Here is a 20,242-nt window from a genome sequence, read left to right on the forward strand (position 1 = left end):
TGCGTAGATATATCCAATGCCTTTTGGCAGACCGACTTGAATGAAAGTTGTCGAAAATTTACAGCATTTTCTTTCGAAGGCATCTTATACCAGTTTAAACGTGTTGTTTTTGGTTACGTCAATGGGACGGCAATCTTTGTATATGTTATGAATAAGGTGCTAAATGGTACTCAAGATTTCACCATTGTATATGTGGACGATGTGATCATAAAGTCACCTAGTTTTGAATCTCACCTTGAACATCTAGACACGGTATTAAAAAAGATTATGAACTCCGGAATGACTCTCAGACTAGAAAAATGTGAATTCTGTCAACCAGAAATAACGTTCCTCGGTCACATCATTTCTCCTTTTGGGTATAGGAAAGATCCACGATATGTTGAGTCTATACTTAAATTACCCACACCACAAAACTTCAAACAAATCCAAAAAATTCTAGGGTCATTCAATTGGGTCAAGAAGTACATAAAAAATTATGCTTTAATAGCTCAACCCTTATATGAACTGTTACGAAAAGGTTCCAAATGGAAGTGGGATGATAACGTAGAACAAGCCTTCCAGAAAATCAAACGACTAATAGCCGAAGATGTAATGTTAACATACCCAGACTTTCAGGAGACTTTTTACATACAGACTGATGCCTCGGCTGTAGGTGTAGCAGGATATTGTTTTCAGTTTATTGAAGGAAACTTTAGACCTTTGGGCTTCGTAAGCAGAATCTTGAAAGGTTTTGAGAGGTCATATACCTCAACTGAATTGGAAGTCTTAGCAATACTATTCACCATAGACAAATTCCAGTCCTTTTTGAAAGGTCGCAAATTTATCATTATATCAGATCACAAAAACCTAACATGGTTGGAGTCTGCACATGGCTGGAATGCACGTCTTACACGGTGGTTTATTCAGATCCAACAATATTGCTTTGAAGTGCGGTATTGCAAAGGAACTGAAAATCAACTTGCAGATATGCTCAGCCGAACATTCCAAGAATTCCCAACAGAAATCTACAAAGTGAACCAGTTCTCATTAAGTGAATCATTGCAACCTCTGGTTACATCGTCACAGCTTATAGAAGCTCAGGATAGAGATGTGGAGCTGTCCGAAGTGAAACTACATCTGTTGGGCAAGAAACTTAGTCAGAGTAGACAGTCTAGAAACTGGCCAAGAACATATACTGTACATGAAAACATCTTGTGTATAAGGGATTTCCATGACCCTTCAAGGCTGAGAGTGTGCGTACCCTCACATCTAATTGGAAACATGTTAATTCACTTCCATGACAAATCAGGACACTTTGGAACCACCAAAACAATTAACCAGATATTTAGACATTTCTGGTGGAAAAATATGAAATCTGATGTAAAAGCGTACATCTCGGATTGTGAGATTTGCATCCGTAACAAACCGAATAGGCATCCTGTGAAATGTCTCATGTACATACATTCCAGTCTAAAACCAGGAAAATTGATCTTCATAGATCTCCAAGGTCCATTTCTTCCAGGTCCAAATAGAGAGAGATTCGTGTTGACCATTTTAGATTCTTTTACACGATACTTAATGGCATATCCAATACCCAATAGTGATACCAAGTCAATTTTGAAAAAACTAGTGAACATTTACATGCCACATCTAGGAATACCAGACGTCATCATATGTGACAATGGACCACAGTTTAGATCAGCTCAGTTCAGAGAGACTTTAAATCAGTACCACATAAAACTATATTTGACTCCACCTTACCACCCAAGCTCAAATCTGGTGGAAAGGTACCATGCTGAACTAAATCGATTGATGCGAGTTTTATGTCAAGAAAATCATGCAAAGTGGCCACGCTATGTAAATGATGCATTGTCGTTGTTGAACAACTCTATCTCAGACCAGTTTCACTTCACGCCTTCGGAACTACGTCTGAATAGCACCACCCAGGTGGATTATGGAAAGTTGCTAGGCATTACTTCCACAACTTCAGAACCTCCCTGGGAAAATAAGTTGTTGATGGCTAGTTCAAAAAATAAACAGAAGAGGAGCAAGAAATTAGCCAAGTTGAATGCACTTCACTCCAGCAGGCAAGTGGTAAACATAGGTGATCTTGTGTTCATGAAAAACCATCAGCAAAACACTCCTTGGCATAAAAGCATAAAAAAGTACTGCAACTTATATGTAGGCCCTTACTTTTGTATTGCCAAGAATAAAGAGTCCACCATAAGCGTTGTAAATTGTCACACTGGGGAAATCATACACAATCAGTCCCTTGATCACATAAAGTTGTGGAGATGTTCGAAGCTCAAAACTTAAAACTATAAATGAAGATGTATATCAACTACTAACTACATCCATAGGCAACAATACAGACAATCTTGGATCTGAAAACATACAAACAAAATTTTTAGTATTGCCTTAATGTCAATAGTGTGCTTGTGAAATTAACCAGATGTATATAATGTAATTCTTTCAAAAGTGATTTATAGTGAAACATGTCTTGTTCTTTCATAAGTCTTTCATAAATGTATATATATATATATAAAAAAAAGGAAGTTAAGTGCTAGGTAATATGTTAAAAGAAAATGTCATGTAACGCGCATTGCATCATTATTTCTCTTGTCCATGTTCATTAACGTGATGAAACCAGAACAGTACAAAAATTTCGTAGTACTACCATAATGCAGTGGTTGGATTGTTTAAATAGTAGAATTAACCATATGAATGCAAAGTAATGCCATTGAAGCAACTTCACTACTTTTGTTTTCTCATACGAGTACCATGAATTATGTTTTAATAAGAAGTTGAGTGGTAGGTAGTACGTTAAAAATATTAGAGGCGATAAGTGTGTATGCATGTTCATGTATATACAATTGTACATACATCTAGGTATGTTAGTGTAACGTAAACTGCTTTGCTGGCAAAACCCTAAATCAAGTATTTAGAGAATTGAAAAGTATCAGTTTTTAAATATCACTGTTAGTACAGTCAGCTGCAAAATAAATACATTTCTTTTCTTTTATATTCTTCATGTCTCAAAATAACATTATTATTCATGGTGCTAGTCCAGCATTTGTATTCCGGTGTCTTTGCATTTATGTTTAATTCTTGAACTCCAAATAATAACAAATGAATAAATATTTGTGTCAGTATGTAAGAACATGTATTTAAAATAGTAAACAAATAACCCACGGACACATACTTCAATAAGATGCATTCATGTGATACAGTGTACTAAATATTTATTCACATTCTATTGCAAGGTGTTACATATTGTTTTCAGAGATCTGAATTTATGTTTGTACAACAGCAAAGTAAGATATTATTTCTGCATATTTATCTATTATTGTGAGACATGTATGCTCATTTTTGAAGCAATCTATGTGTTTTAGCCTTCCGTTGAATTATCTGCAGACAATGATTCGGCACTATAATATGTTATAAAAGTGTTTTCTTTAGAATTACATGTAATGTTGATTAGATTACAGAGAGTAAATATGGTGAAGTGCAATGTACTTTGTGATACATTTGCAGCCAGCTGTTCACTTTTATGCTATTAATCGATCGCAAAGTTCTTCATAACATGACACTAGGAGAAAACTTACCTGAAATTGTATTGGCATTGTAAAAACAAACATTTGCAAAGATCAATTTGGTGTCCCGTCTCTGTTAAAGACAAATATTTCAAAAGCATTATAGTAATTAGGGTAATGTTTGACTTCTAGATAGTGAGTTATATTTTCACCATTCCATTACTTCGTTCAGTGTCTCAGTCACATGTAAGGTATTTAGTAGTCTGTCTCATGTGATTTACTGTACTTTGAATGTTCAATCTTGAAATTGAGTGGTCAATTAGGTCTAATATTTCACTCGTGGTTCATGCTTAATTAGTACAACATAGATACAAACATATAAATAAAAATTTGATTTTATAAAGTTGCTGTGGCAGTATTGTAGATGCTCGGAATTTGGCGTAACAATATTAATGGTATAAAATAATAATAAAAAGAAATTGTATTTCTTATTTAGACAGTAATTTGTCTGGTTCATTGAAATAATCATTTAAATCAATGCAATCCCATTTTAGCTTAAGTATACTGACTTAGTTTAGTTTGTCTAATTATTCAGACATAATTTGGTAATATTTTGTAACTTGATATATACGTAGACGCGTAAGCTCTGTAGAGTGGTATCTTAAATGTGATGAAAATGTATATGTGATACCCTTAGACTTTTCATGGTAATGTTATAAAATCACATAATATTTATTTTCCAGTATAATGTAAGTTAAACCTAGCTCGTCGGATCTATATTTCCTTAAATGTTTTGTTCTTTGTGAAAAGTTAAGGTATGCAACCTTAATTTTTGAATATTCAATCTTGGTATGCAAGGAGCATAAACACTGATGGTATGTGAATAGTCGGAATAACCAGTTAACAAATTTTGTGCTTTCACTCATAGTTAATACTCAGCATAATATATGCAAGAGCAAATAACCAAAATTTTAAATTTGCAAGATTAATAAGGTGGTATTGCGCCGATATGGCATTCCACACACTTACATGTAAAAGAATATGCCGTGTTTAATTAGTTACTGCTGAAGGTAAAATTTGTATGCTCCTTCAATATGCTTCTTTTGTCCATGTTCAGGTATAATTGGCATTTGAAGGACATGTGGTGTACACACGCTCAGTTGAAAATATATTTCATACATAATATTCATTCCTTAAACTTATTTTATTCATGTTGACAATGTGAGGTCAGCAAAAATAAAAATATTTATATATATATGTGCATCTTGCTCACAAATGAAGAGTTTGTACTATTTCTTGTATTGCACTAAGATTGGAAGTAGCAAAGTGCTTCCTGCTGAATTTCGTTAAAAATTTCTTGTAGAACTTACTACTATTTTGTAACATGATTGTTGCATATTGTCATTGCAAATTAGTCATTCACTCAGGTATTATACCATATTTGCTATTCTTGTTTTTATAGCATTATGCTATTAAGCTAGCATATAAAAAAAATATATGGGTTCATTTCATAATTTCACATCAAATATCATTTTGCCTTTGTATGTTTCCATATAAACATAGTAAAACTAAAAAATCATTGTGAAATAAATTTATTTAGGTAAATGTTTCAAAACAAAACAGAATAGTTCAGGATATTCAAAAAACAAATTGTAATTATATCATTTGTACAAGAAAAATTTCATACTTATGTACATTTTAAAAGTTCATCTAAAATCTCTTGGTTGAGTTGTGCAGTGGATGGTTTGGAATATTCAGGGTCTGTAGTTCGAACCCATGTTGAGCGCCATATATCAATATCATCATGATATTGATATGAAAGCATTTGGCAAGAAAAATTTAGCTTTCTTATTACTTCTATAAAAAGAAATTACATACATTTTTCTTTATGGCAATTAGAAATTAAACTTTGTTATTTTCCTACATGTGGTTTATCTTCTCAATTTCAAATAAAATTATAAATTCTGTAAAAAGAGATCAAGAAATTAACTCATTTCCACCACAGTAAAACATTCAGAAACAATAAAGAAAAATGTTAGAAAATACTCATAAGTCCAGAGCCATCTATTGTTCACCATTGCAATCTATATCCCAACATAGTAGCAATTTTTTTTTAAAACCTATTATATTTCAAATTATTCAATAATAAGTTATCATCAGACAATATTGTAAAAAAACTATTCAAATTTGTTAATATAAAACTTTGGAGAAATTATGTCAATTTGTATTCAATTCTGGAAAGAAAAAATATCAATAAAGAATGAGGTAAAAAAATGATCAGGAGCACTACTGGAAGAAGATGGCTGAAGCTGAAATCAAAAAATTTGTAAGTAGTTTCTTATTTCTTTATCCCAGGTTGCGTTTGTGTTTTACCGAAGCAAAGTGACGTGTAATATTCGTATATTTTGCATCAAGTGCTTAAAAAACGTCATAGCTGCCTTGGTTAAATACTTTATGGGGATTATGGCATGATGGTGGGGGAACGTCGACGGGCAAGGGCACCTGCAGGTGGGGGCACGTTATCGTCAAGTTCAGAGCCGTAGCTAGAGGGAGGCGGGAGTCGACCATGGACGCCGAACGATCTAAATTAAAAGAGTTGTAAAAGAGAGACTGCCATGGCGCCCCGTGAAATTATTTGCGCCATATTAAATCAATATTGTTTTCAGTTTGGAAAAATTAGATCTAAAAATTTTATGGCTCGCTCAGTGGAGTTAATTTAAGAGCGTTGTGTAAAAAGGTTTTAGGAAATCGTAAATCTCCTAACTACTTTTACAGTCATACAAAGATATGGGGTGCAATATGTCCCTCAAACTACATTTCTTGGAACTCACCTGGATTTCTTCCCTGACAATTAGGGGTGTGCGGGATCCCGACAAGTCGGAACCGGGATCGGGAAAAAATTTCCCGTCCCGATCCCGACTTCGGGAAATGAAAATGACTTCCCGATTTATCGGGATCCCGAGCAGTCGGGAAATACCGAATGGTCGTTTTAAAAAGTCCTTAATTCTCGACGTTTTCTACACTGTTAGTATCTGTAACTTATCGTAAATTGTTAGTTTTTATTCGAGAAATGCCAAAACACTCACGTAAGGTGAAAATGACGTGTAGAATTCGAGATTTCAAGAGCTTCGGGAAATTTCGAACATTGTCGGGAAATTGCGAATATTTCCCGTCCCGAAAGTCGGGATTTAAAAAAAATTCCCGTCCCAACCCAAAAAAGTCTGTCCCGCACACCACTACTGACAATCTTGGTGCCGCCAGTGACGAACACGGGGAGTGTTTCCACCAAGACATCTCTGTCATGGGAAAGAGGTGCGAGGGACAGTGGAGTGCGGGAAGAAGAGGATTGGATGCTCCAGATGCAAAATACAGAAGGAAATCAACATAGCTTACATTTTAGTTAAGTTGAATAGTGCCATGTATGTATGTATAAACGGTGTTAAAGGCGGAGCTACTGCGGAGCATGCGCACTCGTCTGGTCCTCCTCGAACATCCGGTTACGCTTACGGTGCTATGAAGGTTAATATGAAAGGGCAAAGTGGAGATTCTTTTACAAGGAAATAGGGTGTCAGCTGTGTAGCTTATGGTTGTACATTTCGATCGGGAAGAAATTTATTGAGTCAAGTATCACTTCGTAGGTTTCCAAAGGACGTAGAGAGACGAAACCTGTTGATACAAGCAGAACGAAGAAAGGATTGGTACCCGGAAAGGATTTGTACGATTTGTATTTTGTTACAAACATGTTGATATTGTTTTGTGGTGAAAAGCACGCCTCTTAATGAGGTTTCAAACCGAAGCGACACGCGTCAGCAGTGGTCCGTACCGAAGGGACAAGCGACGCAGTTAGTCTATAAATAGGCACTTACCGCTCATGGCAAATCAAATCAGGCGGCACAATACACACCATTGGAAATCTGAGCGACACGTGCAGCTTGTCGTGTCGCTTCGGTTCGAAAAATTTCATTGATCACTGTGGATTCAATTTTAAGTGGCACGGAGATTACATACCGAAGCGACAAGCGACAGTACAACAGACCGAGGCGACAGGATTCATGGTACTGAGAGAACAACAGTCCAGTCCAAGCGACACGTGAATTTTCTCGTGGTGAATTGGTTCGAAAGGAAGCTTTCAGACTGCAGCGATACGTGTCTCTTGGAATCCAACATTATAAGATAAACAACACCTTCCGAATTAAAGCGAAACGACATATTGCAGGTGTCGCTCGGAATGGGGTTTTATCAATACCGTGCATTGGGTTGACTCGGCCTGTTACTTGCGCAAGCGTGACTAGTGAATGGTTTGCTTTAGATCGAATGTTTCTGTGCCGATATCGCTTGTCGCTTCAGTCTGAAAACTCCCTTGTTGTTTAAAGTAAATTCGTGCAAGTGAAAGTGGCATGCCATAATCATAGGATTTCTCTAAATCCCTCAGGCAGAAAGGCGACGTTGAATGCACATATATTTACTAGCATTTGTTATGTGTCATTTAATTACTTATGCAGATTTGTTGGCAAAGATTCACTTAAGCATACTTTATAATATAATAATATCACTAGTTCTATACAATTATCTTTCCCTCACTTTTCCATTTACAAAATAATTTAATATATCTAAACTTTCATATGTTTTGAGTTCGCGTGCGTGTACACGAGATACTATGGCCGTGTCCGGATTGGCAAGCGCTCCGTCCCGTTCCCTCCCGTTGCTCTCGCGTGCCGTCGAAGTCACGTCCAAGTCGTCCGAATCTATATGTCCCCTTGTAGTACGGTTGTCACTTTTCCCACCAGGTGTCACCCCGAACTTCATCCACCGCGCTCTGGGGCGCAGGCGCATTGCACGGAAGCAGAAGGCAGACGCCAAACAAACATGACAATGATTTCCACCTATTTACTACTCATATTAAAAATGTAACACGCTATTTCATCATTTACAATTTTTCTACATTCAGTATTATCGATAAAATGTTAAAGTATAGCTGAGTTTTACATCCTCTAATCAGTAAATGTTGTCTGTACAAAGTGAAAGTTAGAATATGGCTGCCAAGCGCAGCGTCACAGCAAGTTCAAGCGTGCATCTGTCGCGCCTCTCTGCTCTCCCGTCCGACTCCACGTCTGCCGCGAATTCGGACAACGGAGGTTGGCTGAGTCCCCGGATGGAACGGTGCTCTAGGTGACATCTGCTGCCGATTCGGACGCGGCCTAAGTAGTATGCTATACAAGTAATACACCTGGCGGCCACAAAGACACGTCATATTTTAATAATCTGCTCTGGAGTTGATCATGCGATGGATTCTAGAAGCCCACTCCTTCATAGTAGAACTTGAACAAATACCTTTCTTGACTATCGTCCCACAACTGATGAAAACAAGCGGCCATTTCTTACTTCGTATGCCCGTGAATCTGCACTGGCAACAACGGGGATTGGCCTAAACCGGAAGTTCCGGGGGGACCGGGCAAAACCGCACCAATGTTTATGTTTACATTTTTAACACGGTCTATATGCACAAAAATGTTTCAGAATTAACCTGGGCATCACAAATAAACTGTGGGTGATGGAGAAGAACTACTTACATATTTGAATTCAGCGTAGAAAGTGCTATTAAGATCCTCGTGTGCCAAAAAACAAAGTTGTTCAATTTTGTTCCCCAATGACGTTTATCCTAGACAAAAATTCGTGATTGCACCTCTGGGCACAGTGGTTCGGATCTCTCTTTAAAGTATAGGTTCACAGTGCCGATTAGCCTTTTTGTGCATAAAGTGAACTTAATTCAAATATCAAAAGGAATTGGGGGAACACACCATTAGCCGGGGGGGATTGACAACTCTCTGACCATCCTTACCAACTTCAGGTCCTATAGGACTCTTACCATTAATTTCCAACAAAAATCCTGTAAAGATTTCTACATGCATGCTACCACAGACTGCTACATCTGCGTGAAATAGACCTAAAAGAAACTTTTGTCCACTACTTTTACCGCAGTTATTTAGAGAGTAACTAGGATGTGCCGTTTTTTTTTGTTAAGTATCTGGCAACACTTATCGTGCTGTCACCAATCAGGGAGAACCACGACCATGATGGAGTGGATGAGTCGGAATTGTCGATCCTAAAATAAGGAAGAATGAAACTAGTCTGTGTAGATTATGCCTTGCGTTTGTGTGTGTAGTTTGTGTAAGGTGCAAGGATAGAAAAAATAATTAGTGATGGAGTGCATGGAGTGTAGAAACATGTTTTATACGTGGACTTTTATAGTTATTTTTGATCTGTTGATACATGGTAAGTATTAAATACAGCAAAAAAATATGATGATTCTGCCAAATAAAAATGAAACTAAAAGCAGACGTTTAGTGCAGATGAATTGTATGGACAAGGCAGATTGTAAAATATTTTACAAATGGTTCGTTTTGCTAAGGCTTTGACTTTTTTTCATCATAAAGCTCGTTACACATTGTCGGTCTGTTCTTAGTGTAATGATATAAAAATGGGAAGCCTGAAATTACAATTTAAAAATCGTAAAATTGGATTTCAGGAAACGACTTGAGATGACCGGACCGCTCTCCGATTTTCGTCATATTTGATATACTCACTAATTGAGGCCTCCTAATCATGAATCTGAAGTTAAAATTTGTCGGAAACGTCTAGAAATAAGCGAAAATAAGGCGTTAGTTTTTGGAATGGAAGCTCGATTTTCGCGAAATTTTTGGTAAATTTCTCGTATCGGACAAACAGCTGAAATTTCATACTTCTTTTCATTTCAATATTCGTACTTACGTATTCTGCATTGACAAACATTGCTGAAGGTGACATTTCGCTAATTTCACCGAAAATAGCTATATTTGCGACATATCGAGTAAGTTTTCTTGGTTGCTTCTTCCCTTCCGTAACACGGGAAATGGCCGTCACAGTTTGGGTCGGGTACCCTATTCTACACCCTCGAATTTTGAATTTTTTTTTCTTTCATTATGAAGGTTATGTGATCCTATTTCTGAATAAAAAAACATTGGAGCGCGGAAAGAAGTATTTACGACTCTACAGCCGTTTGAAGTGGCGATTTTGTCGTTTGCAATAGTTCGGACGTATTTTTAACTATGTTCGCCGCGCTTTCTTTTTTCAATGAATTTAGGGGTGAATTGAGTGCTAATGGAACCTAACCTAACAGGCCTAACCTAACCTTGTGTGAATGGTTTGTGGGGCTATCCGTGGATGGTTTTTGGGGCTACGAGTGAAAGGTTTCCGGGCGTTATCGCACATTTACCAAGGCATTAAAAATTAGCCGGTGTCACCTGCCCCGAACATTATTTCTCACTTTTGTCGCATTGACTCATAAAGAAACAAAAATTAGCCAAATTTAATGCTGAAAGTAAAGCTGAGAAGTTAACTTACCTCTTTTCCCCAAGGCCAGGCATTGCAGGTGGAAGTTGAAACTAAAAGTCGTTAAGTACAGTCAGTCGTATGCAATAAGTCGTCTTTTTTGTCCTTTTCCACAGAATATTGCCCTACCCCGTCGTTCCATGATAAAAATAAGAAGTCGCAAATTATCCCAGCCCACAAGTCATTCAGAAAACGGCCTACAGTTGCCGAAAAGAAATGTGCACGATGTTCCACAAGATAACGTATAACGTTAGCCAATGGTTCGTGGGGCTAGCACCAATGGTTCGTGGGGCTAGCGCCAATGGTTCGTGGGGCTATCTTTTTAACTATTGAAACTTTTGCGTGGCCCTACTAACCTATCCACGTGCCAATGGTTCGTGGGGCTATCTTTTTCACTATTGAAACCTTTGCGTGGCCCTACTAACCTATCCACGCGCCAATGGTTCGTGGGGCTAGCGCCAATGGTTCGTGGGGCTATCTTTTTCACTATTGAAACCTTTGCGTGGCCCTACTAACCTATCCACGCGCCAATGGTTCGTGGGGCTATCTTTTTCACTATTGAAACCTTTGCGTGGCCCTACTAACCTATCCACGCGCCAATGGTTCGTGGGGCAGCAGACCATCTCCCTGTAAGTCAAGTACAATGTCCCGTATGTCTCGTCGAACAAAGTCCTCTATGTCCTTCATCCGTTGAACGTGTGTCAATCTCATATTTAGTCCTTTTGTATTAATTCAATGTCACACAAATCAATTCCAATGTCTAAAGTCGCACAAAACAATGTCAATGTCTCAAATATCCAATCTGCCAATAAATTACATAAATAATATATTGAAATCGCAAATTATCCCATTGCACAAGTCATTCATAACAAGAAAAAATTGCAAATTATCCCATTGCACAAGTCAAAGATAAGAAGAAAAAGAAAATGTTCAGACGTGCGCCTGTGACATGAATCCAAGATTCGCCATGATCAAATCGCTGCAAAACCGTTTCGACGTTACATAAGGAATGTAAATATTGAAAAACGTAAGTTTTATAGCACGTAGATCTTAAAAAATGACTTTCCGCGCTATTTAGAAATATCGTATGTTATGAAGAACTAATTTTCGTAACGATAATATGTGAAATGTGCGAAAAATCGAGGGTGTAGAAAAGGGTACCCGAGCCCACAGTTTCACCACCGTAGTCCATATGCAATGTTTCAACCCCACCACGCGTAGTAAGTGCACGATAAGCGAAATTGAGTGATCCGCGATTGGCACAATTGCTCATTATTTACCGGTGAGGAGGAATGTCGGAAATGTGTTCGGGAATGTAGTTTTGATCCATTTTAATGCGAATGCATGTGGTTTTCTACGAAAATCTATTTCCGACGAGCTATTGCTGCTGCCGCCATTTGCTTTCTGCACAAGAGCACAATACACGCTATTGCTGCTGCTAGAAGCCGATGTTGTCCGAAACGTGTTCGGGAATGAAGTTTTGATCCATTTTAATGGGAATGCATGTGGTTTTCTACGAAAATCTATTTCCGACGAGCTATTGCTGCTGCTGCCATTTGCTTTCTGCACAAGAGCACAATACACGCTATTGCTGCTGCTAGAAGCCGACGTTGTCCGTATATGCTAAATTGGACGAAAGGAGTGCTAATGGAACCTAACCTAACAGGCCTAACCTAACCTAGTAGGCATACCTCGTCCCCGTGATGGTCCATGGGGCTATCGTGAATTTTTAGGCTAACGTCAATGGTTTTTGGGGCTACCCGTGGATGGTTTGTGGGAAATAAGGAACAACAGTAAGTACTCGTTAATGTAAGAAATATACATTATTTTCGTTACAAATTCATTATTTCACCTAAAGAAATGTTCCGCAATGCAGAATGGTGCGTTAACTACATTAACGAGTACTTACTGTTGTTCCTTATTTCCCACAAACCATGCACGGGTAGCCCCAAAAACCATTGACGTTAGCCCAAAAACTCACGATAGCCCCAAGGACCATCACGGGGACGAGGTATGCCTACTAGGTTAGGTTAGGCCTGTTAGGTTAGGTTCCATTAGCACTCCTTTCGTTCAATTTAGCATCAGCACATCCTGCACACGTCATTTTCAAAACGTTGATCACGTTCAACCGATCATACGTATTTAAACGTGTGACCAGTTACATAAACGTATGTTTGGAAACACTGGCCCGGATTACGTCATCACGCACAGGCTACATCCACCTGGAAGTAAATGGATGCAAGAGCTCTCGTGCAACGGTCACACATTTATATCGAAAAAAAGATGATTAACCGGCAAAATTGAATGAACGATGCAAGAAAACACTTCCCCGAACTTCCACAACTATAAAGAAACTGCATTCGGTAAGTAATTTCTCCTGTAAATTTGACGAAATCCGTTTGTCCGATACGAGAAATTTACCAAATTTTTTGTTTCACAACCAAATATATATATTCCTGATACTACCACGACACCAAATTGTAACTATGGGTACTACTTTACTATACCTGAGACACCTGTCAATGATTTATTTCACACTTTTTTACATTGCTAACGTACTATTCTGCATTCGGGAACATTTATTTAGGTGAAATAATGAATTTCTAACGAAAATAATGCAGATATCTTACATTTACAAGTACTTACTGTTCTTCCTTATTTCCATACAATATTGCGATAGCTTACCTGTTCGTCGCACGTTGTGCCAGTGTTTTGTCGATTTGGAGTGTGCATGCATTGTTGTATCCTTGTTCACCGAAAAATACCTAAATTTAAAAAAAATTAAAAACACTTCACGATATTTTTTCACGAAAAAAGTTCAATTTTCGACATAAAGAGTAATTATTAAACCATTGACGTTAGCCCCAAAAACCATCCACGTTTGGCCCCAAAAATTCACGATAGCCCCACGAACCATCACGGGGACGAGGTATGCCTACTAGGCCTGTTAGGTTAGGTTCCATTAGCACTCCCTTCATTCAATTTAGCATATACGGACAACGGCACATCATATTATAGCGAAAAGACGGCATGGGTTGAAACACTGACTACGGTGTTTACGTCATCAAACACATGGAACTTGGTGCTCTCATGCAGAAAGCAAATGGCGGCAGCAGCAATAGCGTGTCAGAAATAGATTTACGTAGGAAACCACATGCATTCGCCTTAAAATGGATCAAAACTACATTCCCGAACATCAACAACGCTAAAGAAAATGATTTGCATAAGTACTTTCTCCTGTAAATTTGAAGAAATCTGTCTCAGGTATAGTAAAGTGTTATGTAACTATGTTTGCCTAAGCTAACCGAACCAACCTAACATGCGCCATTGGTTCGTGGGGCTAGCGCCAATTGTTCATGGGGCTAGCGTCAATGGTTCGCAATTTCTAGACGTGACCGACAAATTTTAACTTCAGATTTGTGATTAGGAGGACTCAATTAGTGAGTATGTCAAATATGAAGAAAATCGGAGAGGGGTCCGGTCATCTCAAGTCATACCAATTTCAGTTATTAATTGTTTACCTCTGCATAACTTAAAAATTTATAAATTATTGAAGTAAGGAACATGATATTGACCCAACACATACACAAGAAATAAGGAAATAATCTCAAGATTGCAAATTTTTAAAATTTGGTTCAAGATATTAATTTTATTCTATCATGAAGGCATTTTATAATTAAAGGGTTTTGTGTAAATGTCGGGAAGATTATTTTTTCTCTGCATGAAGAGTATACCTGTTTCCTTTGTTGGTAACGGTTCTGATTGTTTTATGATTTGTTCAAATTCTTCCAGCAGAAAGACTAATTATTGTAGAATTTTGGAAATCATTGTCACATGAAATTTGAACCTCCCTTAAAGTAATGAGCACTGTTTGGATTTAAAAAAAATGTTATTTATATTGAAAAAAAAAAAACAGTTCAAAAATTAGCTTACTCAAGCATGCATGCTTCCCATGGACAATGTATGTTCCGTTGACAACCAACTGTAAGTATCGTAGACTAGTGGGAATTAATGTAGAAGTAAATCGGAACCTTAGTAGAATGCATTTAGGGACTCTATTTTAATGGTAAGAGAACCAAAACTGGCCTGTCTAACCTATACGAAAGCATATATTGAACAAAATCTTAGAACTTCGCAGTATGTGTTAACAGAAGCAAAACAAAATCGAGCCATGTTAAAATTGCATTCGTAGCTTGATGAAATCCAATAAAACAAAAGGAAATTGGGGCCCCTTTATTTCCTTAATCAGATTTGAAAATGATATATTGGATTCTACTGCTCCTGCCTAGTTTCTATCAGAAGTTGAGTTTATTGTTGCATTTCAGGAATTGTGGCAACAACACAGGCTGAAGTGGAGAAGCATTTAGCAATGGGGAAGGAGATGCTTGCAAAGGGACAACTGGCAGATGCATTATCACATTATAATGCAGCTGTAGGTAAGTCATAAATTTGTCTTTGTCATAGATAACATCAAGCAATTGTGTGGTGTTACTTTTTCAAAACTGTTAAATCGTCTTTCCCCACGAGATGTCTTCAATCATTTTTTTTCCAATTCAGGGTGGATACTTGCCAGGGATTCCTTTAATTATTGTCTCTGGGACTTCTGTGTGAATTTTTCTCCATAGACTTGAAAAATTGCAACTTTTATTAACACGTTAACTGGCACATGAGTTGTATTTAACTCACGCTACTGAAGAGTGGCCCGGAGACAAAATTTTGCAGATGGTTTGTGAAAATCTTATTTAGCGATGCTGTTACTGTTTCAATTAATACAAACAATTTAGAAAGCTTGGTTCAAATTAATAGATGTACATTAACTTTTTATATTTATTTTTGCCTTTAAGTAACACTTAAATCTAACGAGTACAAAAAGAAAACAATTTTTAGTCATGAACGGTTTTCAAGTTTTGTGCATTTAGCCTTGCATTTTTGGTGGCCTTCTCCTCGAATGATGTTGGTGCAATAGTATACGGCAGAGTCATGCTACAAATAACAAAAGACTCAATGCTCAGAGAAAAAAACAATACAATACTAAACAAACAATAACAATGCTTGAAAAGCACTAAGATAAATCGCATTGAATTTATACATATTTATAAATGCCCTGAGGCAAGTATTTCACAGTTTACCTTTTATTTTCATCGAGGGACGAGAAAAAAGCTGGGTGGAAAATAAAACAGAATTCTCTCAATTTGCTTTGTTAGTGTCCTTAGCAGAACAATCTATCTGATAGATGGAAGATTATTGCAAGATGACATATCCCGAAGTTTATTTGGTGAATTTGAGTGAAATTCTTGTATATCTCATAAGATTTGTGATCTATGTTGCACCTTAAACTGAATATTTTAAATATGTGTTTTTTAACTGAATTGAATTAGAATTTTTGGATACGTTGGAATCACATCAACCCTTTATATTGTTGTTATTATTTGTGTGTGTGGGTGATGAGTGGCGGTAATATATAAGGTTGAAATAAATAAAAAATCTGCTTGTACCCTTAAATTTTTGGAAAGTTTGCCTTGAATATTGTTAATTATACTTTATCATGGTCCTAGAGTGGCAACCTTGCAATCCTCTCAGTGATTTATTGACACACACCCCTAGAAAGAACTCGCAACTAATAACGTGGTTAGCGTGAAAATCTAATGAATAGTGTTTGAGCCCTGTTGTCACTTCTTCATCTCTGTTTTGCCGTTAAGATGAAAAGAGGAAGAAGAACTGCACAGTTCTTAGGTCAGTTTGCCGTTTCTCTGGTGATATATCAGACAGGTCACTGGGACTTGCCCAGGGAAATACATGGCATTGAATGTAGTCGTAGCAGTCACTGGTGGGTGGCCACCAGTCCCCTACACTGGCCGAAATCTCGGGAGAAAAGTTATTACGCTTTCCCCAGGAGACTCGAACCTGTGCACCTTAGACCAATGGCCACGGTGCAGGACTCAACTGTACTACTTACACACTTGGTTTTCATTTAGTGTTGCTAATCACCATGGTGGAGTGGTTAGTACAGTGTGTTATGATGCCAGGGGTTCCGGGTTTCGAATCCCGGCATGGAGGTCCCTTCATCTTTGCGGTTAGCCAAAAGTGGCAGAAACAAAAATATCTATTACTCTCAGGTGTCATTACATCCAGCCTTTGGAGGTAATACATTTCTGACACCTGTGTTCACAAGTAAACATAATTTATATTTTGGTTATTTTACATCTCCTATCTACCCTTCTAGGCTAATCATGATAAAGAAGCTGTATGATGAATCACAAGAAGCAAGAAAAGTTGAAATAACTGTAACCTCAAACTGAATTCGAATGTACGACACCTAGCTTCATAGTATGCTATGGGAACCTCTTCGGGACACTATATTTGTCCATGGAAATACAATTTCGCTGTTAAGCAACAGAAATATTTATTGTTCACGGTTTTAGTTTACATGTCACGTTTTTGTTTTGTATGAGCTTCACTTTTCAGTACAGAGTTTTGTTCCTGTTCTTTTGTATTGAAATTGTTATGAAGATTTCAGACCCAAGTGACATGCTTCTCTTGGTAACTGACACTTGATGCTTGTATGTCGCTTGGACTGAGTTGTTTTCTCAATACCGTGCGTTGTGTTACCTCTGTTGTTTTTGCATATGTGGTAAATGCTCTGCTTTAGACTGAAGGGCCTGTGTCACTCGTTGCTTGCTGGTTTGATGTGAATTCTTTGTGTTGCTTGTTGTTTCGGTCTATAAGCTCTCTAAGGGCCTAATAATTCACTTTCAGCCTAGAAATGACTTTTGTACACAACACATAACTTATTTCTTTCATCAACCTCACATGAATTAAACAACCTGGGAAGGAGTTATCTCTTTTGTAATATTTGCCTGATTTATCATGGCATAAACATGTGCAACTATTGTTACCATGGAAGTTTGTTCCTTATATACATTTTCATGTCTGGTTTTTTTTTTCCCCTAGATGGAGATCCTACCAACTATCTGACATATTATAAAAGAGGTACTGTGTACCTGGCTGTAGGAAAATCTAGGTTTGCTCTCTCGGATCTTAATAAAGTTGTTGAATTGAAACCAGATTTTACTGCGGTAAGTATTAGTGCAGCTGGTTGTTTTAACAATTTATTGCTTTTGTAACTGAAGTAACCTAGTGGTTAAGTTTATTGTCTTGCAAGAATGAGTGTTAATTTTAATTACTGGTAAAAATGTTGACGATGTTTAAATTTACTTTATGCTCAAAAAGGCTACTTCAGACCAAACTTGCAGTTCAAACTGCAGCACATGCCTCCACTGGAATCGAGCTTGAGACTCATTGATTACTAGGTTGAGGGACATGTGTATAAGTTCGCTACTATGATGGCAACACGACAGGTTTACTATACCAGGTGTAGAAGTATGAAACTGGAATTGGCCGATAGATGGTGCTAGCCGGCAGTGGAGGGCGCAGAAGATCGCGTAAGCAGCGCCAGCTGCTGCCCGCCACTCCCGAGGACGTTATATCGAACACAGTAACCCGAGTGCCAGACAGAGGAAGGTGTTGCACACCCGGAACATGTCGAGTTTTGTGCCTACGAACTACGATTTGCGGACAGCATTGGTGTTCTGTTATCATTTGAAGAAAACCGCCACAGAATCACATCGAATGCTCGTCGAAGCTTAAGGCGAACATGCTCTCGGGAAAACACAGTGTTTCGAGTGATTCAAGAAATTCAAAAGTGGCGATTGACTTGCGAAACGAGGAACGTGGGAAACCTCCGAAAAAGTTCGAAGACAACGAATTGCAAGCCTTATTGGATGAAGATGATACCCAAACGCAGCAGGAGCTCGCGGAACAATTGAATGTGACGCAGAAAGCCGTTTCTCTTCGGTTGAAAGCTATGGGAAAGGTGCTGAAATGGATTCCGCATGAACGGAATGAAGACAGCAAGGATCCCGCAAGACCACTTGTCAAATGCTGCTTGCCAGATACAAAAGTAAGTCGTTTCTCCATCGCATAGTGACCGGCGATGAGAAATGGATATATTTGGAGAATCCTAAGCGTCGTAAATCGGGGGTGAATCCAGGTGAACCATCGACATCCACTGCAAGACCAAATCGTTTTGGAAAAAAGACACTGCTCTGTGTTTGGTGGGATCAGCGGGGCGTCATCTGCCTACCTCTTCGCTTTGTTTTCGGCTACCTGACGACAGTGTTAACGCATTAAATAACATTTCAAGAACTTCTTAAATTTTTAAAAATTTCGCTCCCACTTGCAAAGGAAAATTTTAACCTCTTAACTGGGTAATTTCCTCGCCGAAAGTCCAATCTGCCCTGGGAATTTTTGTTGATAAATTGATGAATTTCGTAAACCAATATTTTAGTTAATATTTCTGTGCTCCATGGCATACCATTTAGGTATTGTTTATTATTTTATTGGTCCTTGTTGTACTTTTTACAATATGCGAGATTTACAACTACAATGATTACAATTACAATGTTTACAATTGCAATTGTTACAAAAGGAATGTTTATATTTAGTTCGGTTTAAAATCATCTATGTTTTTACAATGTCGAGATTTCAAATGAAATGTTCACAAATATATTATTTACAATTATAAAGTTACAATGTTTACAATTACAATGCTTTCAAATACAATAGTTACACCTAAAATAGTTCATAGTTTTAAACTTTTGTCAGTGTGATATGCACGAAAACATGGCACAACGCACAGAGCTTTTTCACAGTCAGGGCACCAATACGATGTTTCCTTTCTTTTTCCATTGCTCCAACATACAACACATCTTCTTGTAGGGTACTTTTTAGAAGTTGCAGGCAGCGTGTCTGGAAAACATCGTCGCATGAGTCGACTTGGTGCTGGACTTCTAGACGGACGGCCCCTGCTGGCAGACTTCTGTACCCCACCAGATGAGGATAAGTTTTCAGCTAATACCATGAGAAAATCAAGCCTACACAATTGTCCACCATTTTTCTTGTATAATATAACGGCATTCAGGCTCACAAGATCAAGTAAATAGCGGAACATCTACTGATAATATTTCTTCAAACGCTCTCTAGCCATTGTGTAGATGCCAATTTGACCATCATTTTTATCTACGCCTCCCATGTTTTTGTTATAATCAAGTACAACAGATGGTTTCTGTACAATTCCTTTTCTTGATGTTACATTTTCCATGCTGTCATCATGAAATGTGCTGACCAGTGTAACATCCTGCTTGTCTTTCCATTTCATGATCATCTGTTTACCTCGAAATGCTGCCTCTGTTTCTCCTTTTTTCAATCTGGCACTCCTCACTGACAGAGGGAACTCCTTTCTGTTGGTTTTCATTGTCCCAACAACATCAGTGTTTCGAGCACATAATGTGTCAATTAGTTTG

At 37.8% G+C, this 20,242-nt stretch overlaps 1 protein-coding gene across 1 annotated transcript in view; it reads left to right on the forward strand.

Moving 5' to 3' along the window:
- The first annotated feature begins 9,574 nt into the window (after nt 1-9,574).
- Nucleotides 9,575-20,242, forward strand: part of P58IPK (dnaJ homolog subfamily C member P58IPK) — a 42,222-nt gene continuing 31,554 nt past the window's right edge. Inside the window, exons 1-3 of the mRNA XM_083130088.1 lie at nt 9,575-9,785; nt 15,206-15,316; nt 17,832-17,956. Coding sequence (XP_082986214.1) covers nt 9,713-9,785; nt 15,206-15,316; nt 17,832-17,956 — 309 coding nt within the window. The 5' untranslated portion in view covers nt 9,575-9,712. The remainder of the gene's footprint in view (nt 9,786-15,205; nt 15,317-17,831; nt 17,957-20,242) is intronic.

This window comes from Lepisma saccharinum, chromosome 10 (assembly GCF_977018435.1).
Source record: "Lepisma saccharinum chromosome 10, izLepSacc3.1, whole genome shotgun sequence".
Taxonomy (NCBI): Eukaryota; Metazoa; Arthropoda; class Insecta; order Zygentoma; family Lepismatidae; genus Lepisma; species Lepisma saccharinum.